The 25173-nt window shown below is 45.2% G+C and overlaps 2 protein-coding genes across 4 annotated transcripts in view; one reads left to right on the top strand and one right to left on the bottom strand.

Annotated features, from left to right (window-relative positions):
• Positions 1-642: 642 nt before the first annotated feature.
• Positions 643-13834, bottom strand: LOC139559619 (gamma-soluble NSF attachment protein-like). 3 transcript variants are annotated; one of them, XR_011671796.1, is made up of 12 exons: positions 13593-13834; positions 11317-11384; positions 11019-11121; positions 10507-10537; positions 10178-10287; positions 9952-10018; positions 9785-9855; positions 9549-9627; positions 9307-9386; positions 8754-8883; positions 4320-7189; positions 643-4279 (listed from the first exon to the last, which is right to left on the bottom strand). XR_011671796.1 is itself a non-coding variant. In XM_071375768.1 (11 exons), the coding sequence occupies exons 1-11, from the start codon at positions 13643-13645 to the stop codon at positions 7052-7054; spliced, it is 930 nt and encodes a 309-aa protein (XP_071231869.1). In that variant the 5' UTR covers positions 13646-13834; the 3' UTR covers positions 643-7051. The 3 variants fall into 3 exon arrangements, 1 of the variants encoding a protein (XP_071231869.1); XR_011671797.1 differs by lacking the exon at positions 11317-11384 and having other exon boundaries at positions 13593-13826; XM_071375768.1 differs by having other exon boundaries at positions 643-7189.
• Positions 13835-18770: 4936 nt separating this feature from the next.
• Positions 18771-25173, top strand: part of LOC139560164 (ras-related protein Rab-12-like) — a 43487-nt gene continuing 37084 nt past the window's right edge. Inside the window, exon 1 of the mRNA XM_071376708.1 lies at positions 18771-19170. Coding sequence (XP_071232809.1) covers positions 18951-19170 — 220 coding nt within the window. The 5' untranslated portion in view covers positions 18771-18950. The remainder of the gene's footprint in view (positions 19171-25173) is intronic.

Here is a 25173-nt window from a genome sequence, read left to right on the forward strand (position 1 = left end):
TTAAAAGGTATGGCTATGGGCCAGTTGTATATTTAAAAGGTATGGCTATGGGCCAGTTGTATATTTAAAAGGTATGGCTATGGGCCGGTTGTTTATTTAAAAGGTATGGCTATGGGCCGGTTGTTTATTTAAAAGGTATGGCTATGGTCCAGTTGTATGTTTAAAAGGTATGGCTATGGGCCAGTTGTATGTTTAAAAGGTATGGCTATGGGCCGGTTGTTTATTTAAAAGGTATGGCTATGGCCCAGTTGTATGTTTAAAAGGTATGGCTATGGGCCAGTTGTATATTTAAAGGTATGGCTATGGGCCAGTTGTATGTTTAAAAGGTATGGCTATGGGCCAGTTGTATGTTTAAAAGGTATGGTTTTAATGGGCCAGTTGTATGTTTAAAAGGTATGGTTTTAATGGCCAACAATTAAAACAAGGTCAACTTACAGCTTTCAGAATAACTTTTCTTTGTTTTAGATCCAAACCAGTATTTACTTACAGGTGTAGAAATCATGAATTGTCAGTCAGAATTTATTGGCCTTTATTGATAAGCCATTATACATGATTACAAATGCTTTGTAATGCTAGAGTTAGCAGGATTCAGTGTTCCCTAGCAACACATGGAGACGGGACTTTTCATTCAACACGACTCCATTTACAAGGTAAGAGATTTATATCCCTTTTATTTTCACTGGATAGACACATTTATGTTGTACACTCCCAATTTTTGATTGTGACTAAAACATAGAACACACTTGAGTGTGGGGGAACATCTCAACAGAAGCAGCACTGGTTTGCATTAAAACCAGGACATTGCTAAGGAAAGGACAGAGGCATTGGTAGACGATCTAACGCTCTCATTAAAATACACACAGAGACTTATGAGAAGCTCGAAATCCATTACAAGGCCCTTCCTTTCCACGGTACATTTCTGGAAGAATCTTGTTAGAATTAACTCTCAGGCTACGTCCCAAAATGGCACCTTATTCCCTATATAGTGCACTTCTTTTGACCAGAGCCCTTAGCAGAGTACGATGTAGGGCCCTAGTCAAAGGTAGTGCACTACGTAGGGAATAGGGTGTCATCTGGGACGCAGACATCTAGTATTCTCAGGGACCACAACAACATGACACGGCTGTAACCACAGACGATGAGGTTTATTAAATAAATACATTTCATTTTTCTTTAAAGGAATGCACATGAAATACATACACTACATGGCCAAAAGTATGTGGACACCTGCTCGTCAAACATCTCATTCCAACATCATGGGCATTAATATGGAGTTGGTCCCCACTTTGTTGCTATAACAGCCTCCACTCTTCTGGGAAGGATTTCCACTAGATGATGGGACTTGCTTCCATTCAGCCACCGGAGCATTAGTGATGTTGGGCGATTAGGCCTGGCTCGCAGTCGGCGTATATATATAGTGTAGAACCACAAGAAATACAGAACACAACCTACAGTGTCTATACCAGGGCTCTCCGACCCTGTTCCTGGAGAACAACCTTCCTGTAGGTTTGAACTCCGACCCTGTTCCTGGAGAACATCCTTCCTGTAGGGTTTAATAGACCAGGGCTCTCCAACTTTGTTCCTGGAGGACATCCTTCCTGTAGGGTTTAATAGACCAGGGCTCTCCAACTTTGTTCCTGGAGGACATCCTTCCTGTAGGGTTTAACTCCAACCTTGTTCCTGGAGAGAGACCCTCCTGTAGGTTTGAACTCTGACCCTGTTCCTGGAGAGCTACCCTCCTGTAGGTTTGAACTCTGACCCTGTTCCTGGAGAGAAACCCTCCTGTAGGTTTTAACTCTGACCCTGTTCCTGGAGAGAGACCCTCTTGTAGCTTCACTCCAACCCTGTTAAACCCTACAGGAAGGATGTCCTCCAGGAACAGAGTTGGAGAGCCCTGGTCTATTAAACCCTACAGGAAGGATGTCCTCCAGGAACAGAGTTGGAGAGCCCTGGTCTATGTATAAGCTTCGTTTAAACATAGATCTCTGCCTAGATGTCTATTTTTGCTTGCTTGAAGAAGTCCAGTTGCTTGAATGTTTATTTACACAAGAGGAGAAGCTAGAACCTCTAGCTAGACAACAACATTTTCCAATTAGAACATTATAATGGGAATACACAATGGAATCAAAAAATCACATTTTCATGGTCTCACTTTTACGGTCTCCAGGATTTGATCAACAATATAGAACAAAGATACATTATTATTATAATTTTTTTAAGTATCCTATCACATCCACTCTGTTTGTATGGTAAGGTACAACAACATATCTTTACCATATGCTACACACCATCACCAAGGTAGATGAACTTAAAACGTGCTGTCATGTAATCTTCGCTATGCCTCATCTTACTCAGGACTCTTGTTGTATATCCATTCCAAACACAAACGTTATTCAACCGTCACAACGGTATTCAACCGCCACAAATGGTATTCAACCGCCACAAACGGTATTCAACCGCCACAAACGGTATTCAACCGCCACAAACGGGATTCAACCGCCACAAACGGTATTCAACCGCCACAAACGGGATTCAACCGCCACAAACGGTATTCAACTGTCAATACACTTCTGTTTCTCTTCCTTCACACACACACACATCATTTACAATCCCACTACACTATACCTGTATTGCATATTGCCCCAGCAACTGTTATCTTTGACATTTCAAAGCCTTAAACACCTGTACAGACAGACACACATAAACATACATTAAACCATACTGAACATCTAATATAGTAATATATATACACACACACACACACGCGCTACCGTTCAAAAGTTTGGGGTCACTTTTTGAGTTCCTCTGTCCAGTGTCTGTTATTTTGCCCATCTTAATCTTTTCTTTTTATTGGCCAGTCTGAGATATGGCTTTTTCTTTGCAACTCTGCCTAGAAGGCCAGCATCCCGGAGTCGCCTCTTCACTGTTGACGTTGAGACTGGTGTTTTGCGGGTACTATTTAATGAAGCTGCCAGTTGAGGACTTGTGAGGCGTCTGTTTCTCAAACTAGACACTCTAATGTACTTGTCCTCTTGCTCAGTTGTGCACTGGGGCCTCCCACTCCTCTTTCTATTCTGGTTAGTGCCAGTTTGTGCTGTTCTGTGAAGGGAGTAGTACACAGCGTTGTACGAGATCTTCAGTTTCTTGGCAATTTCTCGCATGGAATAATCTTCATTTCTCAGAACAAGAATAGACTGACGAGTTTCAGAAGAAAGGTCTTTGTCTCTGTCCATTTTGAGCCTGTAATCGAACCCACAAATGCTGATGCTCCGGATACTCAACAAGTCTAAAGAAGGCCAGTTTTATTGCTTCTTTAAAATCAGAACAACAGTTTTCAGCTGTGCTAACAATTGCAAAAGGGTTTTCTAATGATCAATTAGCCTTTTAAAATGATAAACTTGGATTAGCTAACACAACATGGCATTGGAACACAGGAGTGATGGTTGCTGATAATGGACCTCTGTACACCCATGTAGATATTCCATAAAATAATCTGCCGTTTCCAGGTACAATACTAATTTACAACATTAACAATGTCTACACTGTATTTCTGATCAATTTGATGTTATTTTAAAATGAAAAAAAAAAAAGAAGAAGCTTTTCTTTCAAAAACAAGGACATTTCTAAGTGACCCCAAACCTTTGAACGGTAGTATATATATATAATTTTTATTTCCCCACTCTATATGACAATAAGACTGATCAGTCACTACAATATAAACAATATATTAATAAATACTTTTTTTTATCTGTACACATACCTACAAAAACTGCACCATTTACAGCAGGGGTATCATACGAATCCGGTCCTCGAGCCCATTCAAATCACTTTTATGTATTTTTTTAGGGGGTGAGGAAAACAATCTCAATTGATATTGAAACGATCTCAAACTAAATTGAAACTATAGAAGTGATAATGAGCCTATATTTATAGTCTCTTTACTCTGCTAATTATGCTAACAATAATAAAAACAAAAGCTAGACAGTCAGGGAGCATCGAATTCCCAAAAGCGATGGATGACTTGACATTTTGCAAATATAACCGATTCTAAAGTGCCGCCCTCCGGACCTCGGTGAAGAACGAATGCAGCTCGCTGGACCAAAATCTGTTTGAAAACCCTGATTTACAGTTAAGAGAATTCACGATCAACAAAATAAAGAACATTTACACAACATGGAATATATGTTCAATAGACATCTTCAAACACACAGGTGATGATATGTCGTTGTCACACTGAATAAAACTGTAAACAAAGTAAAATACTATCTATAGTATAGACCTAGTCATAACTATCCTTTCATACTATCTATAGTATAGACCTAGTCATAACTATCCTTTCTATCACACGCCACTTGGAATTTAATCTAGTTTGGGGGGGGAGGGGGAGTATGTTTGATGTAAATACATTAAACAAGTTGGACCCACACATAGGAAGAGTATACTTTACTGATATCGACATGTTTCACACCGAGGGGAGTGGAGGGACTTAGACACCTAGTTCAGGGGGGAGATCAACATACTGGGGTCTAGTTCAGGGGGGAGATCAACATACTGGGGTCTAGTTCAGAGGGGAGCAACATATTGGGGTCTAGTTCAGAGGGGAGCAACATATTGGGGTCTAGTTCAGGGGGGAGATCAACATATTGGGGTCTAGTTCAGGGGGAGCAACATAGTGGGGTCTAGTTCAGGGGGGAGCAACATATTGGGGTCTAGTTCAGGGGGGAGCAACATATTGGGGTCTAGTTCAGGGGGGAGCAACATATTGGGGTCTAGTTCAGGGGGGAGCAACATATTGGGGTCTAGTTCAGGGGGGAGATCAACATATTGGGGTCTAGTTCAGGGGGGAGCAACATATTGGGGTCTAGTTCAGGGGGGAGCAACATATTGGGGTCTAGTTCAGGGGGGAGCAACATATTGGGGTCTAGTTCAGGGGGGGAGCAACATGGAGTCTAGTACAGGGGGGAGCAACATATTGGGGTCTAGTTCAGGGGGGAGCAACATATTGGGGTCTAGTTCAGGGGGGGAGCAGCATATTGGGGTCTAGTTCAAGGGGGAGCAACATATTGGGGTCTAGTTCAGGGGGGAGCAACATATTGGGGTCTAGTTCAGGGGGGAGCAACATATTGGGGTCTAGTTCAGGGGGGAGCAACATATTGGGGTCTAGTTCAGGGGGGAGCAACATATTGGGGTCTAGTTCAGGGGGGAGCAACATATTGGGGTCTAGTTCAGGGGGGAGCAACATATTGGGGTCTAGTTCAAGGGGGAGCAACATATTGGGGTCTAGTTCAAGGGGGAGAAACATATTGGGGTCTAGTTCAGGGGGGAGCAACATATTGGGGTCTAGTTCAAGGGGGAGCAACATATTGGGGTCTAGTTCAGGGGGGAGATCAACATACTGGGGTCTAGTGCAGGGGGGAGCAACATATTGGGGTCTAGTTCAAGGGGGAGAAACATATTGGGGTCTAGTTCAGGGGGGGAGCAACATATTGGGGTCTAGTACAGGGGGGAGCAACATATTGGGGTCTAGTTCAGGGGGGAGCAACATATTGGGGTCTAGTTCAGGGGGGGAGCAACATATTGGGGTCTAGTTCAGGGGGGGAGCAACATATTGGGGTCTAGTTCAGGGGGGAACAACATATTGGGGTCTAGTTCAAGGGGGAGCAGCATATTGGGGTCTAGTTCAGGGGGGGGGCAACATATTGGGGTCTAGTTCAAGGGGGAGCAACATATTGGGGTCTAGTTCAAGGGGGAACAACATATTGGGGTCTAGTTCAGGGGGGGAGCAACATATTGGGGTCTAGTTCAGAGGGGAGCAACATATTGGGGTCTAGTTCAGGGGGGAGCAACATATTGGGGTCTAGTTCAGGGGGGGAGCAACATATTGGGGTCTAGTTCAGAGGGGAGCAACATATTGGGGTCTAGTTCAGGGGGGAGCAAAATATTGGGGTCTAGTTCAGGGGGGGAGCAACATATTGGGGTCTAGTTCAGGGGGTAGCAACATATTGGGGTCTAGTTCAGGGGGGGAGCAACATATTGGGGTCTAGTTCAGGGGGGAGCAACATGGAGTCTAGTTCAGGGGGGAGCAACATATTGGGGTCTAGTTCAGGGGGGGCAACATATTGGGGTCTAGTTCAGGGGGGAGAAACATATTGGGGTCTAGTTCAGGGGGGAGATCAACATATTGGGGTCTAGTTCAGGGGGGGAGCAACATGGAGTCTAGTTCAGGGGGGAGCAACATATTGGGGTCTAGTTCAAGGGGGAACAACATATTGGGGTCTAGTTCAGGGGGGAGCAACATATTGGGGTCTAGTTCAGGGGGGAGCAACATATTGGGGTCTAGTTCAGGGGGGGAGCAACATATTGGGGTCTAGTTCAGGGGGGAGCAACATATTGGGGTCTAGTTCAAGGGGGAGAAACATATTGGGGTCTATTTCAGAGGGGAGCAACATATTGGGGTCTAGTTCAGGGGGGAGCAACATATTGGGGTCTAGTTCAGGGGAGAGCAACATATTGGGGTCTAGTTCAGGGGAGAGCAACATATTGGGGTCTAGTACAGGGGGGAGCAACATATTGGGGTCTAGTTCAGGGGGGAGATCAACATACTGGGGTCTAGTTCAGGGGGGAGCAACATATTGGGGTCTAGTACAGGGGGGAGCAACATATTGGGGTCTAGTTCAGGGGGGAGATCAACATACTGGGGTCTAGTTCAGGGGGGAGCAACATATTGGGGTCTAGTACAGGGGGGAGCAACATATTGGGGTCTAGTTCAGGGTGGAGCAACATATTGGGGTCTAGTTCAGGGGGGGAGCAACATATTGGGGTCTAGTACAGGGGGAGAAACATATTGGGGTCTAGTTCAGGGGGGGAGCAACATATTGGGGTCTAGTTCAGGGGGAGCAAAATATTGGGGTCTAGTTCAGGGGGGGAGCAACATATTGGGGTCTAGTTCAGAGGGGAGCAACATATTCTGAGAGTTTCACCTCAATGGGCAGGACTTCCTGGTGTGTTTAGCGTTGAGTGTATTTAGCGGTCAGTGTTTTCTTATCTGCGGCTAACACAGCCCTCCCTCGTAGTCATCGTCATCCTCGGCGGCAGCAGCAGGCGCTCCGGCGCCCCCCTGTGGCGGCTTTGCGTTCTTCTTCTTCGCTCCTCCTCCAGGAACCTTCAGGGAGATGGCCAGCTTGGCATACTGAGTAGACGGGGGATAGATTACATCAACAGGGTTGTTCCTACCTATTGTATTGTTTCTTCAAGTCTATGAAACTTGTGGACTTAGATCTTAAAAAGTATGGTTTCAAATACTGTTAGACAGTGGTAGCAGATTGGCATACCGGCAGTGTAAAAGATAACTCCTGTATAGAGGGTTACCCTCTGCAGGTTAAGTGTCAACATCACTAGACAGGGTGAGGGTTTGGTCAGGGACCCATGGCTACGGGTACATAACGGAACAGACCCCGTGACAGGCACATAACAGACCCCGTGACAGGCACATAACAGACCCCGTGACAGGCACATAACAGACCCCGTGACAGGCACATAACAGACCCCGTGACAGGCACATAACAGACCCCGTGACAGGCACATAACAGACCCCGTGACAGGCACATAACAGACCCCGTGACAGGCACATAACAGACCCCGTGACAGGCACATAACAGACCCCGTGACAGGCACATAACAGACCCCGTGACAGACACATAACAGACCCCGTGACAGACACATAACAGACCCCGTGACAGGCACATAACAGACCCCGTGACAGGCACATAACAGACCCCGTGACAGGCACATAACAGACCCCGTGACAGGCACATAACAGACCCCGTGACAGGCACATAACAGACCCCGTGACAGGCACATAACAGAACCCGTGATGGGTACATAATAGAACAGACCCCGTGACGGTACATAACAGAACAGAACCCGTGATGGTACATAACAGAACCCGTGATGGGTACATAATAGAACAGACCCCGTGACGGTACATAACAGAACAGAACCCGTGATGGTACATAACATAACAGACCCCGTGATGGGTACATAACATAACAGACCCCGTGATGGGTACATAACAGACCCCGTGATGGGTACATAACAGACCCCGTGACGGTACATAACAGACCCCGTGATGGGTACATAACAGACCCCGTGACGGGTACATAACAGACCCCGTGACGGGTACAGAACAGACCCCGTGATGGTACAAAACAGACCCCGTGACGGTACAGAACAGACCCCGTGACGGTACAGAACAGACCCCGTGACGGGTACATAACAGACCCCGTGACGGTACATAACAGACCCCGTGATGGGTACATAACAGACCCCGTGACGGTACATAACAGACCCCGTGATGGGTACATAACAGACCCCGTGACGGTACATAACAGACCCCGTGACGGTACATAACAGACCCCGTGACAGTACATAACAGACCCCGTGATGGTACATAACAGACCCCGTGATGGTACATAACATAACAGACCCCGTGATGGTACATAACATAACAGACCCCGTGATGGTACATAACATAACAGACCCCGTGACGGGTACATAACAGACCCCGTGACGGTACATAACAGACCCCGTGACGGTACAGAACAGACCCCGTGATGGGTACATAACAGACCCCGTGACGGTACAGAACAGACCCCGTGATGGTACATAACAGACCCCGTGACGGTACATAACAGACCCCGTGACGGTACATAACAGACCCCGTGACGGGTACAGTTGTATGAAGTGTTACTCACGTCATTGTCCATGTACTTCAGCAGAGCAGAGTTACACACGCGATGCACCTGGTCCTCGTCCTGCTCGTCATATCCCTGCAGTAACGTCTCCATGGCTACGCAGTCTTCACTCCCACTGTACCCCGGGAGGCTGCAGGAAAACATGAAATTATATCATCAGACTACTGTCACAATACATAGTCTGTAGCCCAATTACGGTGACCGCTGAATACTCGTTCACGTCGAGTGAAAAGCACGACCCGGAAGGGGTTTCCACTGTATTTCTTACACCAGTTGGTTCCTTTTTAGATCCAAAACAGTGGGAGTGTACCCACTGTGTACCCAGTGTACCCACAGTTGGAGTGTACCCACTGTGTACCCAGTGTACCCACAGTGGGAGTGTACCCACTGTGTACCCAGTGTACCCACAGTGGGAGTGTACCCACTGTGTACCCAGTGTACCCACAGTGGGAGTGTACCCAGTGTACCCACGGTGTACCCAGTGTACCCAATTCAGATAAACATTTCCGTGGCTCTAGAGAAACGTATTCAGTCATATTAAGGAGGTTCATACCTGTAACTCTCTCGGACACACTTGTCTGCCGCCACAAAGTCATTTCTGTGTAGATGAACCAACACCTGAGCTGTTGTTTTCTAAGAGAAAAAAAGACCCCGATCAACATTTAATGATCTGTATTTTACACCTCCACCAATACCATGCACCGCATCGCTTGAAAGAGAAATGCTGGAAAATACCAAATAGGATATCATTCCAATAGATCACCTAATGCACATGCACATGACATAAGAACGTACCTTAAAGCAAGTGGGGTAATTCTCTATATCTTTATACATGTTCTTCTCTTTTTGAAGGGCGGTTGCCGCTTCATCCAGTCTGTCATCAAGTTCACAAAAGACAGAACGGTGTTAGAACAGTGAGTCCGGACCAGCCGCAATACTTTGCTGCTTTATAAGTGCTTTGTGAAGCATCTACGTAGTGCTTATGAAGCCGTTACGATGTCCTATGAAGCCTTTATGAAGCTGTCATTCACCTGCGTAATCTGACCAGCAGTCTGGAAGCTTTCCCCAGGAGCTCAGCCGACTGGCGTAGACGGTCCTCATTCTACACACACACAAAACAATCCGTTAAATCAACTCAACTTATTTAAAAAGGAACTTCTCTTACTTAGAATATGCTATTAAAACGACCAAACTTTACCTCAAACACACCGGCAGCCTGCTGATACAGGTCCACAGCTTTCTCTAAACTCACAGGCTCGATAAGTCTAGATAGGAAAAGAATGAAAAAGTACGATTAAAAAAACAAACAAAAAAAAAACAGAGTGATGTACTTTTTCCCCCCCAAAACAACACTGGTCAGGAACATATCAAAAACACTAAATAAATAAAGTAGACAGATGTGTATAGTCTAGAGCAGTACGTACTTCCCGGCCCTGTCCAGAGCCATGGCAGCGGTGTCTGGAGTACCGTTCTCTACGTAGATCATACTGGCCTTCTCTATGTACTGGATGGCCTCAGGCATCTTCTTCAAGTCCTGTCACACAGCAGAGGACACGGACCAATGACTACCTCTTTTACACATACTATGTTGTGGTAGAATATCAATATTTTTTGGGGGGGTGAGACAATGATGCTCTCGATCACATGGTACACAGCGTATAGTAAAAAAAAAAGGATCAAACTCTCCCATATTTGTACGCAGTTGTATTTTAGGTATTACGCAGATATTACATGGACATTGGGGGAAACTCACCTTCATCATCATACCTGCTTGTTCGATTGCTCTGAAAAATAAATGCATATCTTTAGAAAAAGGGGGGGAAAAGTCTCACATATAAAAGTATTGAATGGTATTAATAATCTTTAAAAAGGCCTAGTGGAGTCATTTTTTAAAAGATTTTTCTCTGTTGGAAAAGACCGTCTGAAATGTATACCTGTTTTGGTGGGATGGAGTTTTTGGCCTGCCTGGTGACATCACCAGGCGGTAAATTAATTAATAGACCAATAAGAAAGAGTTCCAAACCACTCTGCCAATAAGAGCTAGTTTTCAGTTTCCCCCTCCCTGAGTCCTTGCAAAATTCTTGCTTGAGAAATTGTTCTTTGCTAAGAAGCAATTTTTTTTATTTTTTTTTACCATTTAAAAAAATTGACAACAATCACAGGTAAGGTAGTTAATTGTTTCAGAGAAATGATTTGATATCGAAATAAAAACATCTGCATTGGCCCTTTTAAATCTCAAGTATTCATATGGAAAAAAAAACTTACTTTGCTGCATGAAACAAGGCTTTATTTTCCGTGTGGTACTCGGCCTCCTTCAGGTAGGCATCCTTAGCCTGCTCAAACTGTTTGGCATTCTTGAAGCACACCGCTGGGAATGCAAACACAGATTGTTTTATCAGACTGTAAATACATGGAGTGTGAAGTGTTATCCTTCCTATACGTTTACAGACTGTAAATACATTGAGTATGGAGTGTTATCCTTCCTATACGTTTACAGACTGTAAATACATTGAGTATGGAGTGTTATCCTTCCTATACGTTTACAGACTGTGAGCATACTAACCAGCTTTGGCATATTCTGATGCAGCACTGTCAAAATCTGGCTTCCACTTTGTCATGCTTGTCTTTAAACTGCAAAAATGACATGCAAGAAAAAAAATGTCTATTTTCAAGGGGTTAACAACACACACAGCCATAACAATAGACCTTGACAGAAGAGCTAACGACGTCAGGTTAGTCACTAACACAGTAGTGATGGGAAGTTTGGCTCTGTTTAATGACTCGGATCTTTTCAACTTCGTTCGGTCAAAAATAACTAATCTTTCAACTCATTTTGTTCATTTGATTCAATACCACCCAGCACACCCCTATTGGCAAACGATGAATTAAAAACTCAAAAAGAATCATGATTCTACAAGTCTCGTGCACCATAAGGCTTTTTGTTTTTCAGTTCAATAACTCAAGCATAGATTGTTTTTTAATTTAGAAAAAAAAAAGTGACCAAACTAAAAGCCATGAGTAACTTGGTCTAAAAGAATGGCACTGATTGGCCTATAGGTGGCGCTGTTATAAGCAGTCTCACTTAAACCTTCATCTCCGTTGCCCTGTTTGACCTAGACATGAATGTAGGAGTCTTTCCTCATAGTGAACAAAATTGCCTCAAGGACCCATAAGGTCCATGAGAATAGATTTTTCCTCCATCTTGGAAATCCTTTGAAAAGCGTATTCTCATTAAATAAGTCCAAATAACATAAAATGCAGTATGTAAAAAGTTAACTATGTAACAGTTATGCTTAAAAATAATAATGAACAAAATATATATTATTCTTATGCACTAAAGGTCAGATTCACTCCAAACGCAATCTTTGGACTCATCACAATAGTCCCCAAAGAGGTTGAGAAAATAGCATCGATGCATTCCAAGATGGCCACCCTATACCAGTAGACTGCATATTAGCACATACACAAACAAAATACTTCAAAAATTGTCTCCTCATGAACCACAGTACCAAATGACACCATATTTAGAATGTAGGCCCATGGTACATGTCTTAACACAGTTTGAAGCTAAGGGATTGGTCAAAAGATGTCTTGAGTTATTGACAAATCAACGCGTCCATTCAAATCACCACTCCACTCCACAGTGGTTTATCAACTTGAAACTAGTCATCGCTGTCATAGACGTCCCTAAGATTGACCACCATTTGGTATTGATATCTAAAAATATAAAAAAATCTAGATGAACATTTAATGCTAATGCTCAAAATAGTTTGCAATCATCTCCTCATTAACCATACAATTCATACCAGATTTTGAATGCACATCAAGCAAAAATACTTCCTACACGAGTGCTTGCTTTGTTATCCAACTAATCTTCCGTCATCCTGTCCATTGCTGTCGCAGGCAGCTATATTTGGAGTTGTTGTTTGTGACAGACTTATAAAAGTGTGCTTCAAACCATGTGCATTTGTGATTACTAGACATACAAATAAGATTATTTATTGATGCCATTTAAAAACGAGATATAGTTGCGGCCACAACCGGACTAGACTGTGAACGACTCTTGGCGGAATGCAACTGCTTGACCGCGAAAGATTGGTTCTCGAGTGTTGATCAGAGGATGGCTGTGTATGTTTTGGTTCTACAATGAGGTGTATATCAATAACATGCATTCATTCTTGCACCATGATGCTAACAATTATCAGTGTCTTTTTATTCTCTATGCTGCCTGCAACATGATCTATTTATTTTTCTGCGCGCATGATACAGGTCGGTGCACATCTCCGGGGCCCGCTGAGCGCGTATTATGCCGTGTAGTCGAAATAATTGCGGTCAGGTCAAACGAACGAATAACTTGGGAGAAAACGAAATCATGACTCTCGAGTCAGTAAACAGAGTCGTTCAAAACAAAAAGAACGAATCGTTTGCGAACAGCATAACACAGTGGCCTTGTTGTGGTTTGCAATGGATATGCATATTACAATGGAAAGGCATGCAACAGCCACTGAGCGGACAGCTAGTTAACGTTACCGCAGCTAGCTGGCTAACGTTAACTAGGTGATGAATGAATGCATCCGCTGACTGGCCGGATTAGAAGATAGCTAGCTACTTCCTACAAATACAGCTAACTAATTAACTGGAATTCATTGACAATGTCGCAATGTTAAGTCAACTCTGGTTATTTCACATCTTGTCAACAACTAAGGTCAGATATTGTTGACAATGTTACTAACTAGCTAGGTAGGAATCGAATAAATATTTAACAGGGTCAGCGATGCTAGCTACAGTACCGTTAGTTACCGTTAGCTAAATCAAAAAAACAACCGCGGCTTGACATACTTTTTCTCCGCTTTAGCGATGTGTTCATGGGCTTCGTTTATTTTGGAGGCCATGGTGATGTCGTGGTCTTCGACAATCTGTCGAGCAGATGTTATTTGTGTGGAAAAAATCTAACCGAGGACGATGATAAACAAAATTCTGTTGGTGTTTGGATGGGAGAGAAAAAAAATGTCCACAACGTCGAACTACAGATTCCCGGATGGCATTGCGCAATGCACCACCGTCCTTATAAATTAGGCTGGACGTCGAGAGAAATAGTAATGGCGTCTTTTTGTAGGCACTAACCACGCCATGGTTCGTCGGACAAAACGAATGGGGCATTGAAGGGCTTTTGGATAAACACGGAAATAAGGTACGTAGAAAACACAGGGTTCGATATTATACGTTTTGTTCTATGAGATTATATTCATCAGCTAACTCCACTTTCTTTTGTGAAATTTGAAGGAATTATTTAATACATTTTTTTTTAAATCATAAAAGGTCATGTTAACTGACTGCTATTATCTCATAGAACAAAATGTACAAGCTCTCTTAAGCCTGTGTTAAACTCCGACCTTATTCTCTGCGTTTATTCCAAAACCCTATTCTTTTCCCATTCATTTTTGTCATAGAACCAGAGGTCTCTCAGATTAACATTAATAGTAATTTCTTTTAAAATAAAATCTTCTCACACCAAAACCTTCTGACATAAGAACAGTCCCAAAATAAATGGTTGAGTTTCTGGGTCACAACCACAAAATACATATTTGTTATCAATAGCTATTTAGAATCTGTGTATAATAAAGGTCTTTACAGGGTGGATTCTATGAATGAGTTTGTATGATACTTCTTTCACCTTATTAGATATACAATATTTACCAGACAACATTTAGACTTTGTTCCAGTTCACTTGTCCTAGGGCTGCATTCCAGTATATTTTAGCAGAGGGAATAGTAACATCTTATATACATGTTATTACATGTACAGTTTAAAATGTCAATTCCTTCTAGTTGTATTGAGGCTACAAAATCCTCAACAGTTGCACTTGGAGTACTGTTATATTCTCATAAAAGAAGAATAGCACCTTTAGGGACCTAACAACACCTTTAGGGACAGCTTTAACAACCATTTGATACTCCTCAGGAGTGAATGTAACATTGTGTGTTCTCATGAATTCTGGGAAATCATATAGTTGTCCATCATTATTCAATAATTGTTTAACCTAGATAATGTTGTTGTCAAACCAGTTCTGGAAAAACAAAGACTTGTTTTTGTATTTTATGTCTTTATTATTCCAGATTGTATGTCTGTGGGGGAATATTGTGTTTGTCAATTTGTAAGTCGCTCTGGATAAGAGCGTCTGCTAAATGACTTAAATGTAAATGTAATGTAAATGTACATGAGGTTCCAAGTTAGGAGTACTTGTTTATGAAAGTGAGCAAGCTTAATAGGGATTTTACCCACATCAAAGTTGCATTTGAGTAAGAATTCTAGACCACCAATCTGTTGGAATATTAAATTAGGGATTATAATCCAAATGCAAATCCTTATTTCTTACATAGTTTTGTATCCATTTAATCTTAAATATTATATTAGAGGTTTTAAAATCCAGAGCATTCAACCCTTCCCTCACTTTGGGTGCTACATGTTACCGCTTTTCTTAAATAATGAGGTTTATCAACTATTTTAGTTACTGCCAGAGGAACATCGAAGGCAAGGGAGGTAATAAACTCCTCTGGACCTTCAGATTTTGATAAAAGTACACGTCCAGATATGTGTTAAGACATGTACCATGGGCCTACATTCTAAGTATGGTGTCATTTGGTACATGTTAAGTTTGGTGAAAATAAACGCAGTTGACAGTGAGAGGACGTTTCTTTTTTTGCTGAGTTTATGTGTTATTCTTATAATTATTATAAGATGATGACATACTTGGATGGCTTTCTAGTCTTGTGGCATTTGCCTGTTGTTTTTTTGTGATTTTTACAGCTTATTTTCTAGGAGCTGTATTCTCTTAAAAAACGAAACATCTGTATGAGATTAACTTTGTGATATTTTTGTTTCAATGTGTTTTCAAGGAATCCCTGTGGGTATATTAATATTATTATAATACTATAGACCTCCTTCTATTGGATGATGGCCTCCTCCTGCTACATGCTGCTTCCTTTGACACCGTAGCTTCCTGTATGCTCGTGAGGAAGCCTCCTTCTGTCACCTCTGTCACCTGACAGACCACCTCCTGCAGACCACCTGAACTAAACTCCTACATCTGCTGCTTCCTCAGCTGGTAGCTTGGTCTACACTCTCCTTCATTCTCTTGTTCTCTCTGTCTTTCTCTCCTAAAACTCCTACATCTGCTGCTTCCTCAGCTGGTAGCTTGGTCTACACTCTCCTTCATTCTCTTGTTCTCTCTGTCTTTCTCTCCTAAAACTCCTACATCTGCTGCTTCCTCAGCTGGTAGCTTGGTCTACACTCTCCTTCATTCTCTTGTTCTCTCTGTCTTTCTCTCCTAAAACTCCTACATCTGCTGCTTCCTCAGCTGGTAGCTTGGTCTACACTCTCCTTCATTCTCTTGTTCTCTCTGTCTTTCTCTCCTAAAACTCCTACATCTGCTGCTTCCTCAGCTGGTAGCTTGGTCTACACTCTCCTTCATTCTCTTGTTCTCTCTGTCTTTCTCTCCTAAAACTCCTACATCTGCAGCTTCCTCAGCTGGTAGCTTGGTCTACACTCTCCTTCATTCTCTTGTTCTCTCTGTCTTTCTCTCCTAAAACTCCTACATCTGCTGCTTCCTCAGCTGGTAGCTTGGTCTACACTCTCCTTCATTCTCTTGTTCTCTCTGTCTTTCTCTCCTAAAACTCCTACATCTGCTGCTTTGAGAGTTTCAAGTTCCTTGGTGTCCACATCACCAACAAACTATCATGGTCCAAACATACCAAGACAGTCGTGAAGAGGGCACGACAAAACCTTTTCCCCCTCAGGAGAATGAAAAGATTTAGCATGGGTCCCCAGATCCTCAAAAGGTTCTACAGCTGCACCATCGAGAGAATCCTGACTGGTTGCATCACCGCCTGGTATGGCGACTGCTCAGCCTCCGACCGCAAGGCGCTACAGAGGGTAGTGCGTACAGCCCAGTACATCACTGGGGCCAAGCTTCCTGCAATCCAGGACCTATATAATAGGCGGTGTCAGATGAAAGCCCATAAAATTGTCAAGAGACTCCAGTCACAGACGTGATGTAATAAGCCATAATAAAAGTAGCCTTTCTTGCTACTCCTCCAACATTCTTACTGATCGTGTCCTGCTATAGTTAGTAATGTATATGGACTCCATCCCTGCTATAGTTAGTAATGTATATGGACTCCATCCCTGCTATAGTTAGTAATGTATATGGACTCCATCCCTGCTATAGTTAGTAATGTATATGGACTCCATCCCTGTAGACTTCTGGGGGTTTCCAACAGACGTTCAAATGTATGTAATAAATCACGAGGCGGCAGCGTAGCCTAGTGGTTAGAGTGTTGGACTAGTAACCGATAGGTTTCTAGATCGACTCCCCGAGCGGGCAAGGTAAAAATCTGTCGTTCTGCCCCTGAACAAGGCAGTTAACCCACTGTTCCTAGGCCGTCATTGAAAATAAGAATTTGTTCTTAACTGACTTGCCTAGTTAAATAAATGAGAAGTTGCATGTTGTTGGCTGTATCCATGACTACCCATCGAATCAAATCACCAAAGCAATGATCACTGATAGATTCGATGGGTACAGCACAATACTGCACACTACTGATTACACAGCCAACGACATGTGCCTCACCATGCAACTTCTCATTTATTTAACTAGGCAAGTCAGTTAAGACTTTTCAATGACGGCCTAGGAACAGTGGGTTAACTGCCTTGTTCAGGGGCAGAACGACAGATCCTTACCTTGTCCGCTCGGGGATTCGATCTAGAAACCTATCGGTTACTAGTCCAACGCTCCAACCACTAGGCTACGCCGCCGCCTCGTGATTTATTACATACATTTGAACGTCTGTTGGAAACCCCCAGAAGTCTACAGGGATGGAGTCCATATACATTACTAACTATAGCAGGACACGATCAGTAAGAATGTTGGAGGAGTAGCAAGAAAGGCTACTTTTATTATGGCTTATTACATCACGTCTATGACTTGGGTGACTGGAGTCTCTTGACAATTTTATGGGCTTTCATCTGACACCGCCTATTATATAGGTCCTGGATTGCAGGAAGCTTGGCCCCAGTGATGTACTGGGCCGTTCGCACTACCCTCTGTAGTGCCTTGCGGTCGGAGGCCAAGCAGTTGCAGTGATGGAACGAGTCAGGATGGTGCAGCTGGAGAACCTTTTGAGGATCTGGGGACCCATGCCAAATCTTTTCATTCTCCTGAGGGGGAAAAGGTTTTGTCGTGCCCTCTTCACGACTGTCTTGGTATGTTTGGACCTGCCAACTATTAGCCCTCTCTAAAAATCCACCAGCCATTCCACTATTTAACCCTATAACAACCCACCACCCATTCCACTATTGTGGGGTTGATCATAGGGCTGGAGATCGGAGGTGTCCGCTGAGAGAAAGGCAGATTGAGGTTGCCAGGGTTACAGTAGTACAGAAAGTGTTGTATGACGAAGCAGTGAAGAGAGTGGTAGAGGAAGATGGATACAGGGCGAGGGATCCTGAGAGGATTCCTGTGAGTAGGCAGAGACCAAGAGACAGTGATGGGAAGAATAAGTGCTTCAGTAAAGTGTTCATTTATTCATTTTTGCATTTATAGCCATGGTTGTTAATTATACTGCATAAATGGACCAGTCACAGAAAATAGAGGTTGTGGTGGCAGCGGCTGAGAAGTACTTGGGATTGTGAGAATTTACTGCAGAACAGCGCTGCAGGGGGTGTTGCAGAGTAGTGATACATCGTCAGATTAGATAGGGTTATTAAATAGTGGAATGGGTGGTGGATTTTTATAGGGTTAAATAGTGGAATGGCTGGTGGATTTTTAGAGAGGGCTAATAGTTGGCAGGGCAATTTCCCCCAATGTTGTATTATTGTATCAAAAGAATATAATGTAGAAAGGACGTGAATGGCCTCACACACACCAGTACAGTAGGTGGCGATGTAATGCACCTGAAAGTTGGATGCGATCCTGCCAACCAAATCCCAAAGAAGAAGACTGGCAAAGGTTCCTGCGGTGACGTAAATGAAAATGCTCCTAGATTCAGCTTGACAGGCAGCGAAACAACAACTTGGCAGTTGAAAAACTTTCCTTAACTAATTTAAAGACTATAGAAAAGTTACCAAAAGTAGGCCCACATAGTTATATTCTCCCATTTTAAAGTGTATATAGCTAGGGGTTCAAATGTGGAATTATTGATGGATTCGAGGTATGAAATCAAACGGATGGCCGGTGGCGGGGGATCAGCGAACGCTTCCCCCGCTCTGGGGTCACAGTCTCGCCGCAGGAAGATGCCGCCGAGGCCCGCTGATTACAAACTTCAAATTATCATTATCGGCTCCCGTGGCGTGGGAAAAACCAGTCTAATGGAAAGATTTACAGACGACACCTTCTATGAAGCATGCAAATCAACTGTTGGTAAGGAATGGTCATCTCTTGTTAGCCTCCTTTGCTAGCCAAACTATCCGATAGCAGTTGTTGTTTTGTTCCAAGGCTAGTAATGTTTGCGCTGCATGACTTGTCAGTGATAATGCAACCAACCTTTATCGTTGAACATCTAGCTACTGTCGGTGGGTATAATTTGTGAAACCTTCCAACAGGAATCTGTTACAAAAACTTCGTAAATAACAAGGTTGTTCAACAAACAACGCATACAAAGTTGTATAGCAGCAAAACAACGCATACAAAGTTGTATAGCGGCAGAACCAGATGCCAGGGGTAGGGAGTGGGTTATTTCATGGAGTTTTTCACTCACCACGTTTTATTCCGGAAAATGTCTATCCTCACTCTGGTAGCCTATGGACAAACATTAAGAATAAGCTACGTGGTGAGTTGATGCCTATTCGTCAACTAGTTGAATTGATCACTTTTGTATGCGTTTGTTGAACAACCTTGTTATTTACGAAGTTTTTGTAACATATTCCTGTTTTGAACGTAACACATTATACCCACCCGCTACTGTGTGGCCATGGTAGTTGACAAAAGTTGTAGTAAAATCTTAAATGAAAACCAGAAGTTGGTAAATTAGTAAAAGAAAAGACTGCCATATGGTGAATTACCCTTGAGAATGTGTTGACACTAATCTGTCCAACAGAACAGCTAGTTAGTACTAATGTAACTTGAGCCCTGTCCAGCAGATGTAGCAGTACTACCACAGATAGAACAATGAGACAGATATTTCACCGGATGTATAAATGTGAAGCATCCGCTCGACGTTTACACTCACTACCAAATATGGCCGACAGTGGGAGACGCTTGAATCGAGATGAATTCTTACCGAAATTCTGCACATATTGTCATCGATGAAACATTTGCTCGCAATTACAGTTTTTTGTCCCCAAAATTACAAACTGTTATGAACAGAGTGGATTAAGTTATGTTGACTTTACCCATCGCAAAGGCGAATTGAGTTATCACGCATGCGTACTTCACAGAGGAGGCGTTCCCTAACGGAAATATGCAGGTGAACTCTAGAACGCGTCAATAGGACCTCGCTATGTCGTGATTGGCTCTGCCCACTATGACTCAATAGTTCCCGTTGTAAAAGACAGGCTGTGGTTTATCTGGGTTTAGTTATGTAGATCTCTGGTACTACTGACTGAGGGAACGAACTGTTCTCTTGCTAGAGATTGTTGTTGTTAGGTCAGTGCTTTTTTAAGGTCTGATTGGTTTCGGTTCGATTCTTAAAAAAAAAAAAAATGGATTTCATTTCGATAATTAAACAAAACATGTAGTGTATTATGAAATAATGATGTTACATTGATTTTTGAGCTTTTTAAAGTTAATCCTAAAACCAAAAATAGTGAATATTCAATTGCCAAAACATTGAATATATTCCATTGTCTCTGTCAGGTCCACATTGAGTAGACATCAATTGGAAGAAAAAAAATGAAATTACTATGAAATAATACAATATTTAGTTGTGTATATTACCTAGTTTTTTATTTGATGACTTTAAGGAATTACAAATAATTAAGACATCTCAACTCTGCTCAGGCAGTATCAGTCAGTCAGCCATCTAGTTATGTGTTTCCCATACTGTCTGACTAAATAATTTTTTACTAGTTCATCAAAGTAGATAAGGTATACTTTCACTAGCTGTCTCTGTCCCTCTTGTCGTTGTGTACATTCCCCTCATGTGGTCTGTGTCTCTAACCTAACATAGAAGGCGTAAAAGTGTATCTGTCCAGAGATCTGTATATATTGAGGAGATTCCCTAACAATGGGATGGGGGGGGTCGTTCTCAAGGCGGATGACAAACTAAGGTGTCAGGCGTCACCTTTTTCCTGCTCAAGTAGAAGGATCAGAGATGAAGAGGCGAAGCGAGAGGTTCTACTCTCGCCAAAATCTGTCCAACAGGGCGAGAGTACAACCTCTCGCTTCGCCTCTTCTATCTCTGATCCGTCTACTTGAGCAGGAAAAAAAGTGACGCCATGGATTATGGTCACTGTAATTCATTACCACGTTTCTGCGCTGAACTAAGTGGAATATTTGCTTCCTGAAAACTACAACTCCCTTCAACCCAGTGTCCCACGTAGTTCCGCTAGGTGTCTCTGTTGAAGGTTGTGCGTCTTCCAATAGGACAACAACCCCAAACAGGAAGGGCGCCCCCATAAACGTTGAAGAATTAGTGCAGTTGGCTGCTGAAGAGTGAAGGGTACCTGAAGCTCATTGACGGCTACAAGAAGCATTTGTCTGCGTTTAGGGAAGGCAGGTAGCCTAGTGGTTAGAGTGTAGGGGCGGCAGGTAGTCTAGTGGTTAGAGGCAGGTAGTCTAGTGGTTAGAGTGTAGGGGCGGCAGGTAGCCTAGTGGTTAGAGTGTAGGGGGGCAGGTAGCCTAGTGGTTAGAGTGTAGGGGCGGCAGGTAGTCTAGTGGTTAGAGGCAGGTAGTCTAGTGGTTAGAGTGTAGGGGCGGCAGGTAGCCTAGTGGTTAGAGTGTAGGGGCGGCAGGTAGCCTAGTGGTTAGAGTGTAGGGGCGGCAGGTAGCCTAGTGGTTAGAGTGTAGGGGCGGCAGGTAGCCTAGTGGTTAGAGTGTAGGGGCGGCAGGTAGCCTAGTGGTTAGAGTGTAGGGGGGGCAGGTAGCCTAGTGGTTAGAGTGTAGGGGCGGCAGGTAGCCTAGCGGTTAGAGTGTAGGGGCGGCAGGTAGCCTAGTGGTTAGAGTGTAGGGGCGGCAGGTAGCCTAGTGGTTAGAGTGTAGGGGCGGCAGGTAGCCTAGTGGTTAGAGTGTAGGGGCGGCAGGTAGCCTAGTGGTTAGAGTGTAGGGGGGGCAGGTAGTCTAGTGGTTAGAGTGTAGGGGCGGCAGGTAGTCTAGTGGTTAGAGTGTAGGGGGGGGGCAGGTAGCCTAGTGGTTAGAGTGTAGGGGCGGCAGGTAGCCTAGTGGTTAGAGTGTAGGGGCGGCAGGTAGCCTAGTGGTTAGAGTGTAGGGGCGGCAGGTAGCCTAGTGGTTAGAGTGTAGGGGGGGCAGGTAGCCTAGTGGTTAGAGTGTAGGGGCGGCAGGTAGCCTAGTGGTTAGAGTGTAGGGGGGGCAGGTAGTCTAGTGGTTAGAGTGTAGGGGGGGCAGGTAGCCTAGTGGTTAGAGTGTAGGGGCGGCAGGTAGTCTAGTGGTTAGAGTGTAGGGGGGGGGGGGGGGCAGGTAGCCTAGTGGTTAGAGTGTAGGGGGGGCAGGTAGCCTAGTGGTTAGAGTGTAGGGGGGGCAGGTAGTCTAGTGGTTAGAGTGTAGGGGGGCAGGTAGTCTAGTGGTTAGAGTGTAGGGGGGCAGGTAGTCTAGTGGTTAGAGTGTAGGGGCGGCAGGTAGCCTAGTGGTTAGAGTGTAGGGGCGGCAGGTAGTCTAGTGGTTAGAGTGTAGGGGCGGCAGGTAGCCTAGTGGTTAGAGTGTAGGGGCGGCAGGTAGCCTAGTGGTTAGAGTGTAGGGGCGGCAGGTAGCCTAGTGGTTAGAGTGTAGGGGCGGCAGGTAGCCTAGTGGTTAGAGTGTAGGGGGGCAGGTAGCCTAGTGGTTAGAGTGTAGGGAGGCAGGTAGCCTAGTGGTTAGAGTGTAGGGAGGCAGGTAGCCTAGTGGTTAGAGTGTAGGGAGGCAGGTAGCCTAGTGGTTAGAGTGTAGGAGGGCAGGTAGCCTAGTGGTTAGAGTGTAGGGGCGGCAGGTAGCCTAGTGGTTAGAGTGTAGGGGCGGCAGGTAGCCTAGTGGTTAGAGTGTAGGGGGGGCAGGTAGCCTAGTGGTTAGAGTGTAGGGGCGGCAGGTAGCCTAGTGGTTAGAGTGTAGGGGCGGCAGGTAGCCTAGTGGTTAGAGTGTAGGGGCGGCAGGTAGCCTAGTGGTTAGAGTGTAGGGGCGGCAGGTAGCCTAGTGGTTAGAGTGTAGGGGCGGCAGGTAGCCTAGTGGTTAGAGTGTAGGGGCGGCAGGTAGCCTAGTGGTTAGAGTGTAGGGGGGGCAGGTAGCCTAGTGGTTAGAGTGTAGGGGCGGCAGGTAGCCTAGTGGTTAGAGTGTAGGGGGGGCAGGTAGTCTAGTGGTTAGAGTGTAGGGGGGGCAGGTAGCCTAGTGGTTAGAGTGTAGGGGGGGGGGGGGGGGGGCAGGTAGCCTAGTGGTTAGAGTGTAGGGGGGCAGGTAGCCTAGTGGTTAGAGTGTAGGGGGGCAGGTAGTCTAGTGGTTAGAGTGTAGGGGCGGCAGGTAGCCTAGTGGTTAGAGTGTAGGCGCGGCAGGTAGCCTAGTGGTTAGAGTGTAGGGGCGGCAGGTAGCCTAGTGGTTAGAGTGTAGGGGCGGCAGGTAGCCTAGTGGTTAGAGTGTAGGGGCGGCAGGTAGCCTAGTGGTTAGAGTGTAGGGGGGGCAGGTAGCCTAGTGGTTAGAGTGTAGGGGCGGCAGGTAGCCTAGTGGTTAGAGTGTAGGGGCGGCAGGTAGCCTAGTGGTTAGAGTGTAGGGGGGGCAGGTAGCCTAGTGGTTAGAGTGTAGGGGTGGGGGGTGGGGGGGGGGGGCAGGTAGCCTAGTGGTTAGAGTGTAGGGGGGGCAGGTAGCCTAGTGGTTAGAGTGTAGGGGGGCAGGTAGTCTAGTGGTTAGAGTGTAGAGGGGGCAGGTAGCCTAGTGGTTAGAGTGTAGGGGCGGCAGGTAGCCTAGTGGTTAGAGTGTAGGGGCGGCAGGTAGCCTAGTGGTTAGAGTGTAGGGGCGGCAGGTAGCCTAGTGGTTAGAGTGTAGGGGCGGCAGGTAGCCTATTGGTTAGAGTGTAGGGGCGGCAGGTAGTCTAGTGGTTAGAGTGTAGGGGCGGCAGGTAGTCTAGTGGTTAGAGTGTAGGGGCGGCAGGTAGCCTAGTGGTTAGAGTGTAGGGGCGGCAGGTAGCCTAGTGGTTAGAGTGTAGGGAGGCAGGTAGCCTAGTGGTTAGAGTGTAGGGACGGCAGGTAGCCTAGTGGTTAGAGTGTAGGGGCGGCAGGTAGCCTAGTGGTTAGAGTGTAGGGGCGGCAGGTAGCCTAGTGGTTAGAGTGTAGGGGCGGCAGGTAGCCTAGTGGTTAGAGTGTAGGGGCGGCAGGTAGCCTAGTGGTTAGAGTGTAGGGGCGGCAGGTAGCCTAGTGGTTAGAGTGTAGGGAGGCAGGTAGCCTAGTGGTTAGAGTGTAGGGGGGCAGGTAGTCTAGTGGTTAGAGTGTAGGGGGGCAGGTAGTCTAGTGGTTAGAGTGTAGGGGGGCAGGTAGCCTAGTGGTTAGAGTGTAGGGAGGCAGGTAGCCTAGTGGTTAGAGTGTAGGGACGGCAGGTAGCCTAGTGGTTAGAGTGTAGGGGCGGCAGGTAGTCTAGTGGTTAGAGTGTAGGGGCGGCAGGTAGTCTAGTGGTTAGAGTGTAGGGGCGGCAGGTAGTCTAGTGGTTAGAGTGTAGGGGGGGCAGGTAGCCTAGTGGTTAGAGTGTAGGGGGGCAGGTAGCCTAGTGGTTAGAGTGTAGGGGCGGCAGGTAGCCTAGTGGTTAGAGTGTAGGGGCGGCAGGTAGCCTAGTGGTTAGAGTGTAGGGGCGGCAGGTAGCCTAGTGGTTAGAGTGTAGGGGCGGCAGGTAGCCTAGTGGTTAGAGTGTAGGGGCGGCAGGTAGCCTAGTGGTTAGAGTGTAGGGGCGGCAGGTAGCCTAGTGGTTAGAGTGTAGGGGCGGCAGGTAGTCTAGTGGTTAGAGTGTAGGGGGGCAGGTAGCCTAGTGGTTAGAGTGTAGGGAGGCAGGTAGCCTAGTGGTTAGAGTGTAGGGAGGCAGGTAGCCTAGTGGTTAGAGTGTAGGGACGGCAGGTAGCCTAGTGGTTAGAGTGTAGGGGCGGCAGGTAGCCTAGTGGTTAGAGTGTAGGGGGGCAGGTAGCCTAGTGGTTAGAGTGTAGGGGCGGCAGGTAGCCTAGTGGTTAGAGTGTAGGGGCGGCAGGTAGCCTAGTGGTTAGAGTGTAGGGGCGGCAGGTAGTCTAGTGGTTAGAGTGTAGGAGGGCAG

Source organism: Salvelinus alpinus, chromosome 30 (assembly GCF_045679555.1).
Source record: "Salvelinus alpinus chromosome 30, SLU_Salpinus.1, whole genome shotgun sequence".
In the NCBI taxonomy this organism is placed as follows: Eukaryota; Metazoa; Chordata; class Actinopteri; order Salmoniformes; family Salmonidae; genus Salvelinus; species Salvelinus alpinus.

Bases quoted from the DNA above. Each gene is read 5' to 3' on its own strand.
- LOC139559619 (XM_071375768.1), bottom strand. From the start codon at position 13,645: ATGGCCTCCAAAATAAACGAAGCCCATGAACACATCGCTAAAGCGGAG. The intron at 10,288-10,506 runs GTGAGTTTCCCC...GCTGTGTGACAG, and splicing joins AAGCAGGTATGATGATGAAG to GACTTGAAGAAGATGCCTGA. The intron at 7,190-8,753 runs GTGAGTAACACT...CCGTCTACTCAG, and splicing joins TGAAGTACATGGACAATGAC to TATGCCAAGCTGGCCATCTC.